This window comes from Saccoglossus kowalevskii, chromosome 13 (assembly GCF_978046115.1).
Source record: "Saccoglossus kowalevskii chromosome 13, keSacKowa6.1, whole genome shotgun sequence".
NCBI lineage: Eukaryota > Metazoa > Hemichordata > Enteropneusta > Harrimaniidae > Saccoglossus > Saccoglossus kowalevskii.
Genome location: NC_140653.1, coordinates 25,694,375 through 25,715,702, shown reverse-complemented (window position 1 = coordinate 25,715,702; position 21,328 = coordinate 25,694,375). Strand labels below are relative to the sequence as shown.

At 32.7% G+C, this 21,328-nt stretch overlaps 1 protein-coding gene across 1 annotated transcript in view; it reads left to right on the top strand.

Annotated features, from left to right (window-relative positions):
• LOC100368596 (sodium/potassium/calcium exchanger 5-like) overlaps window positions 1–21,328 on the top strand; it is a 45,071-nt gene that overhangs the window by 12,615 nt on the left and 11,128 nt on the right. The window contains exons 2-3 of the mRNA XM_006821810.3: window positions 20,038–20,253; window positions 21,127–21,210. Of these exons, the coding sequence (XP_006821873.1) occupies window positions 20,038–20,253; window positions 21,127–21,210 (300 nt within the window). The remainder of the gene's footprint in view (window positions 1–20,037; window positions 20,254–21,126; window positions 21,211–21,328) is intronic.

Here is a 21,328-nt window from a genome sequence, read left to right as displayed (position 1 = left end):
TTGAAATAATTTCTGTTCTTCAATTGGTTTGAATTTGCATTAAAAGGACATAACTGTCCCACATGTTTTATGGTGTATAATTTCAATGACATGCAAATGATATGTAAATTAAGGCACTCCCATAGACCACAGATTTTTGCTCACTGAAAAATCTTCTACATTTCATAAAAACTAAACGCAAATCAACTAAATTATTTTCACTAAAATGCTTGAGATCATCTAAAATTTAGTCTATTTTAAAGACAACACAGAAAGTTACCCAGAATTATTTTTTTTTTATTAGGAAAGCAATCAAATGATAGGTGTGTAAATACTTCCTGGTAGGTCTGTACATGTATAATATTGGGGCCATATGATAATGTTATAATATGCTAATCCGCTTGCATATAATGACTACTAAGTCGGTCAGTTCAAAGATGGCGGGCATGATCATTAAATCATTCATTATTTTCTTATTTTTTAATATTGTAGTGTCCAGATACTGTACCCATTTGATTTAATATAATAATGTCTATCAGTACTGAATGCATTCCTGTTATGAAACCAATAATTGGAGTCATTTGTTTACATTTCAACGTATTGGCATGCAAACATCAGACAATCGATGTCGTGAATGCATCGAGTGCTAGCTCACAGGCTATTATTTGTGAAATATGTCAATATTTTTCTTATTCCCCAGGAAACTTATTTTTTAAATGTGATATATTATGACAAAATTGTCAACATATTTTTGTGAAAGTAGAACACTATATTTAATAACAGCAGTATTGAGAACCATCATTAATTTTCTTCAAATGAGAACAGCATAGTTGGTCACTTTGCATGCGTAAAAAAAAAAAACTCAAAAAAACAAGTTTGTACAAGTACAACATGTATGGAACTCAACCAATGAACACCTTTTTATCAGTCCATTCCTGTGCTGGAAATTGTATACGTGTATATAGCTGGCACCAAAGTGATGAAATGTTTTAAATCAATACAATATATTCTGTTTACAGTGTAATCGTTACAATATACCGATTATTGATGCACATTAACCGATTAAACATTGTTCAAATACCATTTATTAAGTTGTTTTTGACTCCCATGTGCGAAGCACATAATGGGAGTCTTTGCAGTTAGTGTGTCTGTGTGTGTGTATGTGTGTACCGGTATGTGTGTCCGACTGTTCCACTGCTATCTCAAGAACTATACATCGGTTTTTGATGAAACTTGGTGCATAGATGCTCTGGGCCAATGCGCAGATTTGATTAGGTTTTGGTAAAAATCCATGCTTGTTAATTCCCTAATTTGCATGATAATTAGCTGATTTTTAGCTGTTCTATGACTGTTCCACTGATATCTAAAGAACCACTCATTGGATTTTGATGAAACTTGGTACATAGATGCTCTGAACATATGCGCAGATTTGATTAGTTTTTGGTAAAAATCTGTGCATATTAATTACCTAATTTGCATGATAATTAGCTGATTTTTAGCTGTTCCATGATTGTTTCACTGATATCTAAACAACCACTCATTGAATTTTGATGAAACTTTGTACATACATGCTCTGAACTAATGCTAGGTTTTGATTAGTTTTTGGTAATAATCCATGGATACTAATTACCTAATTTGCATAATGATTAGTCAATTTTCGGTTTTTCCACTGATATCTCAAGTACTAATCATCACATTTCAATGTAACTTGGTACATAGATGTCATATGACACTGTACAGACCTGATAGTTTTTATGGTAATATCAGTACATATTAATTACCTAATTTGCATAATTAATTAATTTTCAGCATTTGATATAAGTAGTGAGCATTACATTTCAATGAAACTTGGTACTTACATACTCAAGGACTATGCAGAGATTGATTGTTTCCGATAAATATTTGTGCATATTAATCACCTAATTTGCATAATTAGTTAATTTTCAGCTTTTCCACGGGTATCTCAAGTACTAATCATTGCTTTTCAATGAAACTTGGTACATAGATCCTTTAGGACTATGCAGAGACCTGATTAGTTTTAGGGCAAATAATTGTGCATATTAATTAACTAATTTGCATAATTAATTTTCAGCTTTTCTACTGATATCTAAAGTACTAATCATCACATATCAATGAATCTAGAATTATGCAGACCCAATTAATTTCCTGTAAATATTTGTGCATATTAATCACCTATTTTGCATAATTAACCAACTTTCACACTGATATCTCGGGTACTAAACATCACATATCAATGAATGTACATGGATGCTGTAGGACAATAGACAGACCTGGATAATTGTGGGTTAAAATCTGTACATATTAATTACCTAATTTGCATAATTAACCAATTTTAAGCTTTCACACTGATATCTAAATTACTAATTATTCCATTTCAATGAAACTTAGTACAAAGATGCTCTAGGACAATGTATAAACCTAATTAGTTTGGGTTAAAAATCTGTTCATATTAATTCCCTAATAAGCATAATAATTCATAATTTTTTGGTTCTAATCACATTTCAATTAAACTTGGAAACATAGATTTTCTGTTACATTGCGCAGACCTCATTAGTTTTACACTCAAATCTGTTCATATTAATTTTCTGATTTGCATAATTAGTTTTCAGCTAAGTAATTTCGAATTATATTTAATGTGTCTCTAATACTCTCAGCACATGGGAGTTCTTTCTAAGCTTTCTTTGATTATTCATTTCTGTGAAAGCAATTTTAAGGTATATTGTTTCATGCAGATCGGGATAATGATTAAATATTTTATAATTAACATAATTATTAATTTAACACAGATTACTTTAGCATTTTCATGTAGTGAGTCCCAGATAGTAAAGGAAGATGCATTGACATTATATGTGTATTTTAATTACAAATCGGACCATTTATTTTAGCTAGTATTTAATTTCACTATTTTGATGTTTTTGAGCAATTCCACTGGGTTCCACAAACTTGCAGAGAAAACCATGTATTCTACATCTTCACATAGATTTAATTTAATTTTACTTCTTAACTAAAATAGTGAAATTAAAAACCAGTGAATGATTATGCTCCAGTCAATTTCAACCCCCCCTCCCCACTTCGGGGTTTAGTGGGGGATTTGGAAATAATTGTTGTAAAATTTGCCAAATGCCCCATAGGCATAGGATACGCACCTATGAATATTTCAGCATCATGGTCCTGAAGAGCGTCTATAAAAGCAGCATACCAATCGCCACTGTCCGCCATGCTTGCTATATCAGCAGAGTACTCAATGAACGTATACGCATGCGCAGCTAGTAATGACGGGACACGAAACACGGCTATTACCCCACCTCCACAGACACAGTTTGGCAGTAAACCCAGTCTAATGCCCCACATTTGTCCCATATCGCCCGATAAGGGAGGGGTCGGGGTTGACATTGACTGGAGCATTAATGCAGTCGACACTACTTTGGGTGTCTTTATTATTTTACTTTGAATGAATTTTTGACCAAACTTTTAATTATTTCATTACGTCTCGAAATGAACTGATGGATATAAACCAAAGTTAAGTTTTTTTGTAGCTACAGGTTTCTGTGTTTATCTTCACACTTCAATGGTTTGATCAATGTCTTGAATCAATCAATCAATCAATTAGGTGCACCCTTAACTGGGGACAGTCATGTTCTTGGGAAACGCATGCTGATATTTTCAGTGGCTAATTATATAAATAATATCCTAGACTATGAGATCATTCAGATTTTAATTAGTATGTCTAATGTTCTGTATCTACTGTAAAAGGGTTAATTACACTGGGTTTTAATTTTGCTTATTTTGCTGACTGGAAAATACATCAAATTAAAACCCACTGAATATGTAAAATTGATCATAGAACACATTATCTTAATGATAAAACCGTGAATTTAAAACCTACTGAATATGCCTGAAATGGTAAATCAGCGAAATTTAAACCTAGTTTACAGTATTAGGCAAAAAAAATATTTCTCATCAGCCCATACAACAATTCAAAAAAAGAAAAGACTACAGTATTACTGTATTTATATACTAGTATATCGCTGTAGCCTAAACAACAAAGATGGTGACCCATGTTGAACTTGTGCCACAATGCAATGCAATACAGTATAACATTTTGACAACAATGATGGTAATTCCAGTGAAGCATAGATCCTAAAAAAGATCAATTCACATAATTATGTAAACGTCTATTTTGGATATATCTGAAAATCAAGCATATATAAAAACATGTACGACGACAGTCAACTAACATTTTCTGTTGGTACATGGTTTTAACACTGTTTTTTTCAGTGGAGTGATATTGTGTTAATTTTAAATCACTTCACAGCCAAATTAATTTGTCTCATCATACCATAATTGTATGTTATCTTTTTTGTTGGGGTTAATTCCAAGCAAAACTTGCATATATAGAGATGGATTCATTTATTTTTAGATTTTGATCAATTTTAAAGCAGGGAAGACGTCACCTGTGTATGCGTCAGATGGCCATAGCGTATCATTGTTTACAAACAAGTGTCTATCCACGAGCCTTTGCGTTCTTAGCGCATGTTATCATCGCTTGGAACTCGATTCCCACGCATGTGCAGGTGACGACCCTCTCGCTTTAAAGCCCCATAAGTGCAACGCATCACATGTTTGTTTATCCGCGTATAGCCATGTTTATTATTTTTATTATTAATATTTTTGGACATGAATTTTGGATCAATCATTTGATATGCAAATGTTGTCTACTCCGTATTTGGTTATTGATGTTCTCTTGATTCCATTGTGTCACATAATATATGTGGGAAGCTTTGGGGGGAAAAGACGGTAATATTAAATCGATATGTACCCTTCACTTGATACCACCTTTGACGCTCTATATTATTTATATGCATGTTACTTAAGATAGAACGTTACCTACCAGTGTATGTCTATATTGCTTCAAATCATAGTGTGTACAGTATGTGTTAATTTTCTGCTTGTTGTATGAATGCCATGGAGCAAAATTTGCACAGTTTTATGTAATTTTACTGCAATTTATTTCTCACTTTTGAACCAAATGGAAATAGTTTTGCATTGGCTACTAGTCTTAGTTACAAATTTTTGAAACCTCTTTTATGGTGAGATAGGTTATATAATTTGTCACTGGCGTTTCAAAGGTTAATTAATGAGACTATTTGTAGCCATGTACTTCTGTTATTCAATTCAAACAAACAAACAAACAAATTTTCAGTAAAACAAAAACTAGCATATCTACAGATACATATTTATAACTGTAATTTTGCAAGGACTAATATTTTGTTCAGGCAGTAGACTTATTGTGCTAATTCCTATTTAAAGCCACTGTGAAATATCATAGTCAGAAATTTAAGTATATTTACACTCTGTGCATTCTGTCTGCAATTTGATCTGGGCACCCTAACATGAGCTCTTCAATCTGAGAATGATTTCAATAGACCATTTTCCGTTTACTGCGAGAATCGCGCGTTGTGCGTGAAATCGAACGTAAAAACAGGACAAACAAAGGTCATAGCGTCGTTGTGGCGTCAAACATCGCATGTGTAATGTGCTGTACACATTTGATGATAGACAATTTCAATTAAGTGAGGGTATTCGAAAGCAATATTCCTCTGTCAAAGATCAGCCGGTCAATGTGAGCTACGAAATAAAGAAATTTGAGTTCAAAATAAAATCGTTCGATTTTTGCGGCAGACGTTCGACGCGCGTCTTTCATGCATCTCGCGAGATCTCGCAGTTGAACGGAAAATCACGTATTATCATGACATGTGCAATTCAGACCAAGACTAGATTGTACTTGGGTATATATAAAGAGTATAATTTTCATTCTCTCAATTTCAACTACTGTAAACTACTTTGTTTTAGCAGGATAATTTTGCGCTGAAAAGACTTTTTGAAGTTTTATATGGAATTTTTCACTAATTTTTGATGATTTGAATGTAAAAATATAGGAAAAAAGGTACATTCGCTGGATCGTATTTTCACTAGATCATTAATTCAGCGAAAATTAATTTGAAGTGAAAATAAAGTATTTTTCAGTATATTTCAATTCATCCACAATAATTGCAGCATATTTTCCTTGCCATCATTTTTGCACTAATTTTTATACCTGATAGAGATAAAAGTGCAAACTCGCATAATTGTATTACATGCTTTGCCAATAAACCAGGACACTAACAAAAAAACAGTCTGAGATGAACTCAAATAAGTTCTTCCAGAAATTTGCATTTGTAGAAATGTATCTATAGGTTAAATTTCTCTTCTGAATTTTGTGATTATCTCGCAATATGTATGAATTATTCAATTTGCGTTAGATCTCCATCGCATATCGAAGCATATTGCATACCATAATCTGTAAAATAATTCTTGCTAAAATATATTTACTTTGTTTTCAGTGTCTAAAATAAAATACCGGTAGTTTCCCAATCTTGGTGAGTTTTTTCCTAATACTTATTAGATATTTGGGATGGGATTTCTTTTAAATGCGCACTATAAAATTAGTTTGTTTCCCTGTATAAACCATAAAAGTTAAATAATTCTTGTAAATATGTTTATAACTAAAACAATTATGTATTGCAACTCAATACAATATTGGTTTAAACAAATCCAGCAGAATAAAACTTGCCCCCTATCATGACTATGTTGGTTTTTTAAAATGCCAGGTGCTTTCTAATTAAGTTATTCCTCCAATTAACTGAAATGAAAAGAAACTAAAGCTTGGTTTTATAGTATTTTTTCTACCCTTTCAAATTGTTAACAAACCTACAGCTGGTGCCTCAAGCTCATAGATCCATTGCCTATGCTGAATTGGAAAACAATTCAAACATAACAAATGACATAGTTCTTGTAAAAATGTATCTCTAAATTATGTGTTATTGGGAAAAAGTACTCTGGTGTTCAATAATTGAATGAATTATGTATATTTGCTCTATTAGAAGCATATCCCTTATAGAACCACATATAAACCAAAATCATAAATTACATTTATTATGCACTAGCTGGATCATTAAAATGACATTTTGATCAGACATACCTGTCATTTACTTAAAGCCCATGTACTGCTAATACATAATACTATACTTACTTTCTTGTAGTCGTCATGCATGTACAAGCCAATGATAGGCAGATTTTTGTATCTACAGAAGTATATATATATATTGGGTGCATGTGTTCGTCTAAGTTAACGTATTTAATTGCTATAACAATAATGACGTGTGAAAAGAAAGTGTGTAAAAATAATTATTATTACAAATGAGACATTTATGATACATGGATGAAGAAAATGAATTAAAAATATTGGGTCATTGTACTTCGAAAATTAATTACATACACACTTCTAGACTAATTTGTTAGTTCAGTATTGCAATGTGTACAGTGTCACACGATGATGTTGTATGTGTAGAACAGGTTCAAGTTCAAAATAAATAAGACACTAACTGGGAAACAAATGGCTGTTCACAAATAACAAATATTAAGACAGAATGGCCCAAGTCAACTTTTCTAACCATTTGCAAAATACTGTAGAATACTTTATTTTTGCTTGGAATTTATTTTCACTATTTTCGCTGAAGGAATGATTCCGTGAAAATAAAATCCAGCAAATATACTTTTTTTCCTATATTTCACATTAAACTCATCAAAAATCAGTGAAAATAAATTCCAGGCAAAACTCCCAAAAAGCCTTTTCAGCGAAAATTAATATCAGCGAAAATAAAGTATTCCACAGTAAACATCCATATATTGTTTCTGTATTATTTCTGTATGCAGAGGGAATTGTTTCTATTTGGTTTAAAATTATTGAAAATATGGTAATTTACTTGCCCAAAATGTTTTGATGAAAAAAAAATATGTTGGCATGCAGGCGAAGTGTTGATCTTCGACAGTCCCTCACAAGTTACAGCAAGACAGTGTATCAAGATTAGATTTAAACTCCATGCCTCTTCAAAAGAAGTTGACATTCAAGATGACAGATTTCACAGTAGTGTCAGTGATAGCATTCATATTAGTCACCTTTACCAGGGGCAGGTAATTGCGAAAATCCCTAACGTGTAAAAGCTATTTCCTCTTTACCTAAAGTACCGGTCCATTATTTATATTAAGGATAGCACAGTTTCCATTCGAATACAATTAACCTAATTTCCTCTTTTCAATCACCGTATCTGTAGAATTGATACTGTTGTTTTTGTAAAAACAATTTATTTTCAATATTGATTCTAATATTGAATATTATTCTAAAAAATATAAATTATAATTTGGCGCAGAAAACAAATTTACTAGTTTGATGGTCAAACTTGCTTTTTTTTTTTACCGGTATGTACAAAATTATGCAGGTTTAAATAGTGACAGTTCATAAAATATGAATTTGTTTAATTATTGTTTTTCAAAATTTTATTTTTTTGAATGGGAAAGTTACAAATCATTTAATAACATGTTCAATATTTATGCAATAACAACATTTAGCAGAAAAAAAAACATGTTGGTCGATTAGAGTGATTGTGATTTATAGAGTTGGAAAACAGCATGAATTCCCCTAATGGTTCATGTTCAATTACTCACAGCTGAATTCAAAATTGAAGGTGTTGATGGAAGGGGCACATATACATTTACTGCTACATCATTACATACATAAATAGTTATTATGCGTCTAAAGAATCAATGTAGTTGGGCTGTTTTGAATAATCAAATATTGTCACAGTCTGCAAATTGTGAAATGAAGTTGACGAAAAATATCATCGAATTAGTCATCGTAGACATCATGTGATTACTGAATGTGTCAGAGAGAAAGTAAAATAAACATATGGTTCGTATTTTTACGCTGAAATAATTGGGGATGAATATATTATGTATGGATCAATAGGACATTCAAAGCATTATGAATTTATGCAATGCTGTTTTACATCAGAAATCATTAATTCAATGGAAAAAAAAAATGTGAAAGCTACTAGTGATTTTTTTTTGTTATTCATTTAAAAATAGTAAATTAATTTGTCAGAGTATGCCGAAATTTGTATCTGCATAATTGTTATATTACAGTGTACATGTAAATGCATGTCCCCTCTTTTAAAACCATTTTGACAACATAGTCATAATTCAGGTGGTATACAAGAACATTGAAGCGAGAGGGATGTCACGCGTGCGCATATTAAGTTCCAAGCGACTGTAACAACACGTGCTAAAAACGCAAAGGCTCATGGACAGACACTTGTTTGTAAACAATGACAATTCCCTCGCTTTAAACCTAAAAATAAGTGTTTTTAGTTCACACAGTTTGTGATTACTGTGAATTGCTTTAATTTTGCAAGTTATGAATTTTCATAAAATTCATCTTTACGATTTCCGAATAAATTCTTAAGAAGAAAAAAATTAAACTGTGTATTAAACAGTACCGTAAAATCTGTATTAGAAGCGGCATCCCTAATAGAAGCCGCACCCATTCTTTTTGAACAATTGAGAACCAAAAATACACCATTTCTCATGTGTAGATGCTCTAATAGAAGCCGCATCCTCTCTGTTGTATTGTACCATTTTAATAGAAGTCGCGTCTTCTAATACAGATTTTACAGTACTTCACATGTACACACTACACATGTACCTATACTTTTATTTACCATTACTACCTGTAGTTGCATAAAATACTGTTATTTTAACGGTAGTCCCCATACACTGATAAGCTATTAGATACATGTAAGACATATTAAGGATTACTAAAATAAGGGTATGCAAGAGTATGATATATGATGAAGATCCCATGCGATGTAAATGTAAATAAGAGTCTGTGAAAGAACTGATTCGTGTTCATCTCTGACCAACCCAATAGTCCTTGCTTATTTGTGAAAATCTTTCATTTCTTTTTGTGCAATCAAACATTTTCATGCACCATTGCATTCTGTGACGTTATTGGTCAGAACTGTGTTCGATTGATGTGCATGTTATAGGTACTGTCTGCAGGTATTGGTACCTTAATAACTGCAACAATATTTTATTTATTGTACCACGGTTACTAGAAGAACAGTTAGGAAACTCACACTTCTTTTATTTGGATGAGTGTCTCGGTAAACATTTCAAACAAAGGGAATTAGCGTACTGCAGATGTTGCAGCGATCATAATTTGCATAAAATTACATATTCGTTCGAAAATTTATTAATTTATTAAAAATCAAGCATTTATGCCATAACTAGATGAATTTTGTTCACATTTGGTATATGCATTGAAAATAATGGTACCTTGGTGCATGTCATTTTGTTTCTACTGTTTTTACCAGTACATCATGGTGTACCTGGCCAATTTTCATCCGGTTCATCACTTTGTATATTTTACTGCGAGGCCATCAATGTGTTCCTGATGTATTATGGTGTCTATTTTAATTTAGTTGGATCAAAGGTTGTAAAAGAATATAATGGATAATATATATTTCTTCATACATGTGTAAATAGCAGTTATTCTGTGGGAATCCTGTATTGCAGAGTAACTGCATGGCTTTGCATTAATCTTCTGAGATCTGAATCAGCATTATTGTCCCTTGTATTGATATAGTGGGCATTTATGTAGAAATTGGAAATGGCAGATAACGAGAGCAGTTTGCGAAGCCACTCCATAGCATGTTTATTTGGAGATGTACTAGAGTGAATTAGGTGCATTGTTGTCATTTTATTGATGTAAACAACTACTTGACGCCAGTTCCCGAAAAACAATACCAGCAACAACATGACAGTAGAGCTGTAAAAAGTACCTCGAGGTTGATGCTCGTGTTTTTAAACTGATTGTTTCTCAACCATTCATAAAACCAATCATTCCCAAATATTCCCTCTCCGGGTATGCTAAATAAATCAGTGATGAAAACCTGTCGAGACAGCAGCTGATTCGCAATGAAAAATGCTATACCATTAAAAGTAGTGCTCAGGTTCTACTAGTTTACATAGGTCAGCCTTTGTCGTATTTTTTAGCCGCACATGATGTGACCGTTGATATACTGTGCATAACAAATCGATCAGTGTGTGAAACAATGTATGTCTGCTATGAATCACACAGGGGTGCCCAATTAAATTTGTCTATTAGCTGCTGCAAGTCTCACTTAGTTGCCCTTTGGATTTGATTTGGATTCTAAGAAATATTAAACACGTTGTCGATTTAATCACTTTGTTCTAGTTAGCAGTAAACTCCCAATTGCAGCTGTAACAATACAATGATTTAAATGCTATTTTGTATTCCTGTTAATCTGCAATCGCAAGAAAGTCATCAATATAAACAATAATTGCCTGGTGACCTTTTCTGTTCACATTTGTGTAACATTTTGAGAATATTTCTGGGCTTTTTGCAGCCCCAAAGGGCAGCTTAGTATCAATCATGTATGTCCATTTATCGGCAGTATTTCCTGTAAATCTATATACTTAAAGGCCAGTGGCATCCTGTGAGTGGATGGCACTGAACGATAGTCTGATTTTAAATCAATCTTGGATGAGAATGCTCCAGGGATTAAACGAGAAACTGCCTGATCGACTGTTTATTTGAATAGTGTTGTCAATTTGTAAGAATTAACAGCGTACCCTGTTGGTTAGCTGCAATTGTGGAGACTGATATTATTTGTGTTTTTTTTTGGTACATGTATCTAACCAATGTGGCTTACAATGTGCAGTGTAGTTTCATATCCATTGTTATATTTATGTATTATGGTGTCCAGTCATCCTCGTACCATGACACCAACACCTATCCCTGATTCAGACATATTAGCATACCAATACCATACCATACTGTCATTGTACACTATATTTCTCAATATGTGGTTGGCGTTTCGATTTTTTTTTAAAGATATCGTAATAGGTTAGTTGTTTACATACTTAACAATTCAAGTTTCCTCGCTGTTTAAAAGACTTTTCGTTTGCAAAAAATAATTTTATGAGGGAAACAAGGTACAATAATAAAGCTATGTTTTTTGATAGTCATTTAATGCTGTTGGCTACCAAAGGAAAACATGTGATCAGTGTCTGTGACTTTTACAACAACACTTTTAGCACCAGCATAAATTTACAAACCTTATCGCTGCACCTTGTGCATATGAGATAGTTGTTATTTAATGACCAGATTCGTAATTATATGCTTATTTGAATTGGAATTATTCCATTGTTTACTGCATGCAATTATCATTATGAGTTATGTTTTATTTGAATGAATCATCGTTGATAATATTCGTTATACGTTTCTATTCTATTACACTGTCAAAGTTGCTAGCGTAGTGTATTTCTACCATCATAGCAATTATGTTACGATACGATGGAAACTACCATCGTCCGGCTATTTTAAGTCAATTCCAAATATGGAGTGCTAGCGAGAGCGAGGCATTTTGTAACAGCCAATCAGAAGTTTGGGCTGACGTTTTGAACTTTCTAGTTCGGTTGTCTCTTTTTCTGTCCATGTTTGTTGTGCTGTGCAGCCATTGTTACTGTCTGAATAAAAGGGTACTCTCTGTTTTGACTACTGATATGGTTACATTTGCGTAGTGTTTATCATCTACCGAATACAGTATTGGTTGATAGTTACAAGATTCCTGATTCAGTAGCATACCCCGCTACAAACCTTTTAGTCCAAAACTGAGTGCAATATGTGAAACATTCTTATTTGCAGTGATATAACCTGAACTGTGGTCATCAATGTTCCTGAGTTATTTAATATACATAAGCCAATTAGTATGCATGGGAAACCATCACGCCTGCTGTGTGCACAGGTTAGATCTGTTGATAACAAAGTAAAATAAGGGTCAGAATATGCAAGTATATGAGAATATGTTGAGTCAATTATTTATTGTTGAATTTACAAAGAAATAAAATATAAAACGTGCATATAAAAAAAAATGGCCGATTATTGGCCACCTGTTGATGTCAATAGTTATTTAATGGTGTATGTCATTCAAACGTTGTACTTATAATTATGCATGTATTTTTTCACATTGTAATGTTAATGCTATGTGGGTTGATGGTTAGCATGTCACCCAGTATCTGGGAAAAATCGTGAATTCAACTACCGTGGTAGGGTGCTCACTCGGCAGTGAATGAAAGTACATACTGCCCCTGTCAGGCTTGTGGCATACAGTTTTGTTAATATGGAGTTGAGTCGGATGGGGTTTAAAGCTGCCAGTTCAGTGTGCTGTTCTTTCTTTAGCTCATCTTTGCAAGATTTGCAGTATCCGTGTTGTAGTGAGCAATGGATAACTGGAACTTTCAATGAAAAAGATGATATGCCTTTGGCTACCCTCTATAAATAAAGATCAAATCAAATCAATGATGGACAAATTCCATGAGATATTTAACCACAAAATAAAAAGAAAACAGAGTTAATTTGTTTCAAAATGTATTGTAAGTGAAAATATAAAAAAAATATAAAATATAGACAATATTTTTGTGGGTTTATTTTGTGGAAATGTGTTTTCATTGCGGTCTAAAGTATACAAAAAAAAAAACATGTTAGAACTTCCCAAATGTGGAAGAATGCAATTTACCTTTTTTAATGTTGCTTTTTATTCTCTGTATATTCAACTTTTTTAGCTCCGCTGTTGACTTTGTCGAACGGAGCTTATCATATGAGTGATTGTCCGGCGTCCGTGTCAATGTTTTACTTTTTCGACTTCTTCTTGAAAACTACAAGCCTGAATGCTTTGATACTTGGTGTATATGTACCTTGGGTGGACCTCTCTCAGATTTGTTCATTTCATGATAATATCTTCAATTCTCTAATTTTGGTGAATATTTTTGTCATTTTTGGTAAAAAGTGATATTTTCAACTTCTTGTTAAAAACCGCAAGTCCAATTGCTTTGATATTACATATATAGGTACTACATGTGGACCTCTCTCAGATTCATTCATTTTGTAATGATATCTTTAATTCTCTAATTTTGATGAATATTTTTGTCATTTTTGGTAAAAAGTGATATTTTCTTCTTGTTAAAAACCATATTGTTCATTTTCTAATGATAATCATTTATGGTGAAAAATGATATTTTTGAATTCTTGTTGAAAACAGCCAGTCCCATTGCATTGATACTATGCATATTGTTCATTTTCTAATGATATCTTCTGTTCTTTAATTGAAATGTGCATTGCTAACAGCGGAGCTTGTTGCAAAGTAAAATAAGGTAAGGGCTAAAATAAATAAAAATGCATGTATAGAATTGAGAATTTGGTAGAAATGAATAAATGAATATTTTCAGTTCTGTTGCCATGACAATCATTTTATATGTATGGTTGGCAGTGGTACATGCATGCTACCATGTTCTGAACTTTCAACCAATTTCTCTTACTTTACCCACAAGCCTTTGCTGGAGAAAGGACAATTAACATACAGTAATACTGATACAAATTTGACTATCTGAAAAGTGATTTTAAAAAAAACTGTAAATTTTATTCACCTACATTTGTGGAGCTTTTTCATCAGGAAGCATTGTGGTGTTTGCTTGGACTATCCCTTTAATTTACATCAATGCAAACACATTTTTTCATACCATGAACACGACTGAAAGAATAACTTGATGTCATTGATGGATCCTGCCGGTATAATCATTTATAAACCAACTTAAAAAAGCATAGCTTAATTTTTATGCTACTGGTAATTCTCATTTGTGACAGGATCCTTGGAGCCCATATGTTAGATTTCATGTGTTTCACTGTGACAAATCTTCCATGTGGATTGTGTTCAACCAATCGTAAAATAAGCTCCCTAGGTTTCTTTTTGTTGAATGATGTATGCTTTTTTTTGTCTGTCATTATTATTAGTGAATCTACTACTTGACCGTATGGTTTCATCAAACAATACAAAGAAATAGTTATATAGTTTTTTTTTTTTACTGTTTTCAATAAAAAATGCTTTATACTCGAGATGTATATATTTTTTGTGTGTGGTCTGGGTTTGGTGTTTATAATTCTAATAATCAATGCAATGTGTATATAAAGAAATTGTTACCATGGTAATGTACATATCTGGAAAAATAGAATTTTTCAGATGATGCAAACAATCGAGTAGCTAGGATTTTATTAATGTCAGTTCATTTGAAATTTATGGCTTTCATGAATGTGTTTTTAGCTCCGTTGTCGACTGTGTCGAGCGGAGCTTATCATATGAGTGATTGTCCATCAACCGTGTCAATGTTCATGAATATTTTTGTCATTTTTGGTAAAAAGTGATATTTTCGACTTCTTGTTGAAAACCACAAGTCCAATTGCTTTGATATTACATATATACAATGTAGGTACTACATGTGGACCTCTCTCAGATTTGTTCATTTTGTAATGATATCTTTAATTTTCTAATTTTGGTGAATATTTTTGTCATTTTTGGTAAAAAGTGATATTTTCGACTTCTTGTTAAAAACCACAAGTCCGATTGCTTTGATACTTATACATATTGTTCATTTTCTAATGATGTCTTCAGTTCTTTAATTGAAATGTGCATTGCTAACAGCGGAGCTATCTCAGCCGAGAGGCTGCTTGTCTTCATACCACTAAGTATGCACAAAGGCAGTATATTGAACATATTGACTGTATTCAGCATTACCATATTCAAAGGTATATCAGTACATGGTACTAATATCCCTTGTCAACAAAGTTTTTCTTTCCCATTCATATCATTAGGTGATATGTTTAGGCAAAAGAATAAGGATCTGAAAATAGCTTACAACTATAGTTTAGTACTGGAACTATATACAAATTAATTTAAGTATAGCTATACAAATTAATTTAAGTATAGCTAATGTAGTTAAAAGTGTATCCAACTAATTTTTTTTAAATTTTAGCTCATTATTTAACCAATAATAAATCTGCCACAGTGTCATATTGAATTAGGAGAATACTCTATGGCAAAATAATGTGCGAGAAGAAGCTGAGATCGAATCATCATGACCATTCTCCGAATCCAATATGATGCTGGAAGGATTCAATATTATCACCACCATTCGATTTAAACGAATTCAGTTAAATTTGTTTGTTTTTGTTGTTGTTGAAAAGAATTCACTTGCGAATAGAGGTTATTGTATACATTATAGTGTGATAATGTAAAGCTACCAGTATATACGATGTCAAAAAAAAACCTCTTATTCTGATAGTAATAATTTACATCTTTTATGTGAGATGCATGATCATTTGCTCTCGGTGACATATTGTTGCATTCAATGTAAACAAACTAAAGAGAATTTAAATGTTAATAACAAAAATGAGTCAATTTAAGTCTTAATGCAGATTATTATAGTCTCGTATGCACTTGTATTTGCTCCATGGCCAAGTGGCGGCCATTTTTGTGCTAAAAAATTATCAAAATAAAGCATTTCTGCATTGTGGAACCGGATCTTGGTCGTTTATGGACTGATTTTGTTCAAACTTCGTACATGCATAAGACATTATGGGTCCCTGATGCACATCATTTTATTTTTCAAATCTGATTCAAAATGGCTAAAAATGACTGGTGGCTTATTTATTTTAATGAATGTGGTATCTCTGATATGATTTTACTTCAAATTTGATATATTCATTCTGCATCATGTTACATTGTATAGATATACAGATGTATTCAAAATGGGCGACTAGTGGCCATTTTGTTTGAATTAATGCTGTTCCACAGCAATATCTCTCAATATGGACAAGTACCTACTCATTTGACGATTAGATACAAGATAACTGAATGTCAATCATTTTAATGTTAAAAAAAACATTATAATCAAGCATCAGCTTCTGGATCCATAACAAAACTATACATCTTGATAACTAACGGGGACTGTGCATGCATGGCTTGTAATACATTTTTTCCTTCCAAGGATACATCATGGGAATGCAGAAATCCAAAAAGTTTAGAACAGAATCAGCAAACTTCTTTGTGTTGCGTCAGGTCAGCCATGTTTGTTTATATTATTAGAGGAAGCGTACGCGCCTAATCATTCCCTATTTGGAATTGGCATTTCCTAATATGGTAGGATGAAAATACCGCAAAATTACGGCACGCTGTAACTTGTAGCGTTACAGTGACAGATGTACGCGTTTTCATTGCACCAGTATCTCATTCTTTTCTGGACAAATATACACAAGTTTGTCTGTGCCATATTTACTCTACTAGTAGTACAAAAAATGCAATATATTTGATTTCATTTGGTCGACTGGTGTTTATTAGTCAATAATATCATTTCTTGTTTATTGAAAAATTAAAGTATTTAATCCTGTTGATGATTTATAAAGTTAACATACTCTATTTATTGCTTCATCTCTGAAACCTCTGAATCATGCAAGTGTTTTAAGTAGATTAATTCATCTATAGTTTCTAAGTATTCTGTGAATAGCAATAACTAGGTACGCACGTTTCGCAATTTTTAAAAACCCAATATTGTTGTATTACATTAAATTTACCTCTCTTGTTTGCATTAGGCAACAATGTACATGTGGCCACCTGAGTTGACAGTTGACAACTAATACAGCACTCCTGTATCACTGAAAAGTATCTCATTATAGATCAGTAGCACATGTTGGAATAAAATATCCCTTCAATATGTGGCTTGATAAATATCCATGTGACACCTTTGCAAAACAATCATTGAATGTATATTAATTATTCTTTCAGTGGCTGCATGTATGTGACTTGCAGTTCTTGACCAATTACCTATTAAAAATACTCATCGTAAACTTTTAAATTTGTATTGTCAGTACAGTAATAATCATTTTGTTTGAAGTCTTTGACATTGTCTCACAATTGCAACTTAGTTATGGTATTTGATTATGTATCGGTATTTTTAATGAAAAATGTCCAAACATTTCTGTAGATTTAATTGTGATTGTGAGCTTTGGTGTGATCTTGATATTATGTTGACGATTTAATATGGACCATATCCCAAAACCAATGTGAAATAAAACTAATGACTCATTTTTTGAATTAAGAATAGGAATGGAGTTGTTTCCTCTATAGTGTTTTAAATCTTCTATTATGAAATTATATACAGGGTAGTGTCACTAATTAGAGAGACGGAAATATTTTCTGCGTTTAATTTTTGCGGATTTGAGGTTGCAATGCAGAGATATTCACTTAGTTTTTAATTCACTGATTTGTGGAAGAAACGATGTGTTGTATTTAATTTGAATATCAGTTTTAATCCAATGCGGTTAGCTATCTGCAAAATAAATCGATATAAAACCCAGTGAATAATTAGGTCTGGTCCATTACATTATTTTACTTAATATGTTCCTTGGTTCAATTAGCCTGGAATCCAGAATGTTCATCCTAGTGCACTCTAGAATAGCCTGGTGAATCACTATGTAAATATGTACGTGGCACAGAATTCTATGTCATTACTGATTGGCATGGGACTTCAGTACATTACCATGGGATCTTGCATACCCAGACAGCAGACTGACCTCTACGTAAGGCTCGCCCACAGCCCTTGGACTGATTCACTAGTCTAATATTCATAGAATTTTAAACGTCTCGCGTTATTAGACAGCATCTAGTCTTAAGGTTCACTTCTTAGGTTAGTTGTGACTAGCAAGCAGTATCTGTAGAATAATTTAAAACTAACTACCTTTATTGTACTGAATACAATGATAACTAGCTTGATAAATAGTGAAATATGTCTGATTTTGGTCAGTAAAATCGCTAAATGACATAAACTTTCAGATTTGTGGCCAATTAGGTTATTCAAAATTTAAATGCTTTTAGATACGTTTTAACTTTAAAATGTTGTTTGTAATTAATGTAGGTCACAGTAACATTTATTCAGGTATTTCTTAAAGTACTTCATTTCATTTTAGTTTATTTTTAAATTAATAATTATAATTAATGATCAATCAGAATGATAGTATGGTATAATTACCTGGCTACTTCATCCAAAATATAGAAAATTGTTGTTGGGTAACAGTTATATGTATGCATAAAATGAAGTGTAATTATCAAGGGTATAATTACTGACTGGGCACAATCACGGGCATAATACCGCTCCAAACTTGTCAATAGCATCAAAGAAATACAGACACGGTTAGGTTTTTTTTATAACGATGCAATGTGCAACCTGTATACTATTTATTTCCAAAATGACTCTACTAAAATACAGTGATAAGAAAGTGTTCGACCGGTACAGGAACGCATGAACCGAACTGAATTGAAACAAACTCTGATTGCTCAATGCCGCCTGTGTGTGGACGTCGATTGACCCTAATTACCATAACAATAATTAATCTTTTGCTATAAACCAGATGGCTGCAGACAACTTATTTACAAATTACACATGAATATATGTTGTGGATAGGTTAATGTATCCACGATGATGTCATTTCATAAATTATGTAAAAGTATAAAATTGTGTAAACTGCAACGCGACCACAGACTGACCCGAATTACACAAAATCTTGTGTATTTGTGATATTTTGATTTTGTATAAACCTGGGCAAGTAAATATTCAAGTTGGCTACCAATATCTTACCTATTCTTGGGTTCTACGTTGCTTTGAAATGTACCACCCAACCATGTATATCCTATGGGCTCTGTGTGAGCTGCTGTGGAAGGCAGGTCCAGGAACAGATAACATCTGAAGTCCAGAAAACAGCACAGACTCAACTTTTGAGGCAATGCTGAACAGCCAAATTAATATACGTTGCACATGTAAGATTACCCTCTTGTTGCACTGTTCGAGAAAGTCAACAAGTACAGTTTTCTGACTGTTTATTACTGTTTTCACTGGCAATGGTGGTCAAGTGGTCAAAATGCTTGGATGCTTGCTCCAGAGGATACAGGGCCAAATAAGTTCTATACAAAATAAAATTCTTTATGGGATTTACTTAGTACTGTAAAATGACTAATTTTCACTGGGTTTAAATTTCACTGATTTACCATTTCAGGCATATTCAGTGGGTTTTAAATTCACACTTTTATCATTTAGATAATGTGTTCTATGCTAAATTTTATATATTCACTGGGTTTTAATTTAGCGCATTTTCCAGTCAGCGAAATAAGCTAAATTAAAACCCAGTGAATAATTACCCCCTTTACAGTATATATATTTTTCACTAATCAGTGTCTAAATTCTCTTTATTTTCAGATAATGTGACATTTACAGCTGTATTGTTGAATGATGTTAACCTGCCAAACTGCACTCCTCCAGCAATTGATCAGTTTCCAGCCGACCTATTTTCTCGTGAGCAGCGTCAGCATGGTGGCGTGCTTCTCCATTTCTTAATCTCCTTGTACATGTTCATCGCACTAGCCATTGTCTGCGATGATTATTTCGTCTCTTCCCTAGAGAGCATTAGTGAGAGTAAGTCATTGAATACCGTAGTTTAGATCGCATTCTCGAAACGCATTGTGTCAATAGGCCTCGTGTACATGTATGATCTTCTTATTGCTACCCTGTTAGTCATAATTGTTAATCAAATTTTCATTGATAGTGAATTTGTACCCCCAGAAAGTACCAGGATGTGTGACCTTGAGGGCATCCTGCTATAGGGCCGATAGATTAACTTTTGATTTCATGAACATTTGCCTAGTACTCTAAAAATCTGATCCCCTAATTATTTAGCAGATTTTCATAATACATTAAATTGTTCACCAAAATTTTTAATTTTGCCCACCTTGGATTGTTTGAAAAAATCATCCTGTTCAAAATTTCAACTTAATTTTCTATTCAAAATAGTCGTTTCCCGCTATAGTGGAGGTATTTCCATGTTTATGTATATTCCATGAAATTAAACCCCTTAAGTTATATCCTGACTGAAAATAAATCAAATTCTGACCGTTAAGCATACATGTATAAGCTGCCATTGAAATATGAGGGTGGTGTTAGAGTACACGCCTTTAAAACTTTAATTTGTTTCTGGTCAGCAGGCAGAATTTCGGTTCTGAACCAGATCATCATGTATTTTTAATACTGTGGCGATAAACTCTAAACAAATGGAACGAGATAGTACTTAAAATTTTTCATCAGGATACTGTTAATTTCAGACTTGTTTGTTGAGAGAAAATAGTCAGCACAGCTTTGGCTGTAAAATACATGTCATGTTTTTTTTAAGAGGACAAATTATTGTAAAAGAAATACGAAAAAAAAGGTCATCCTACATTTTTTGTAACATTTCGGACCTCATTATACATTCATTCATATTAGAAGATATAATTATTATTTTTCCATTTTTAGAACTTAATTTACAAAGCGATGTAGCAGGTGCCACCTTCATGGCCGTAGGAAGTTCGGCTCCTGAGCTCTTTACGTCAGTGATTGGTGAGTGTGATAGTGATCAAGTGGGAGGGTGGGATAGAACAAATCTAAGTCCTGATCACAAAGTGACGAGGAAATAGACAAATGAAGAATTATTATTTCTAATAAGCAAATATTTTCA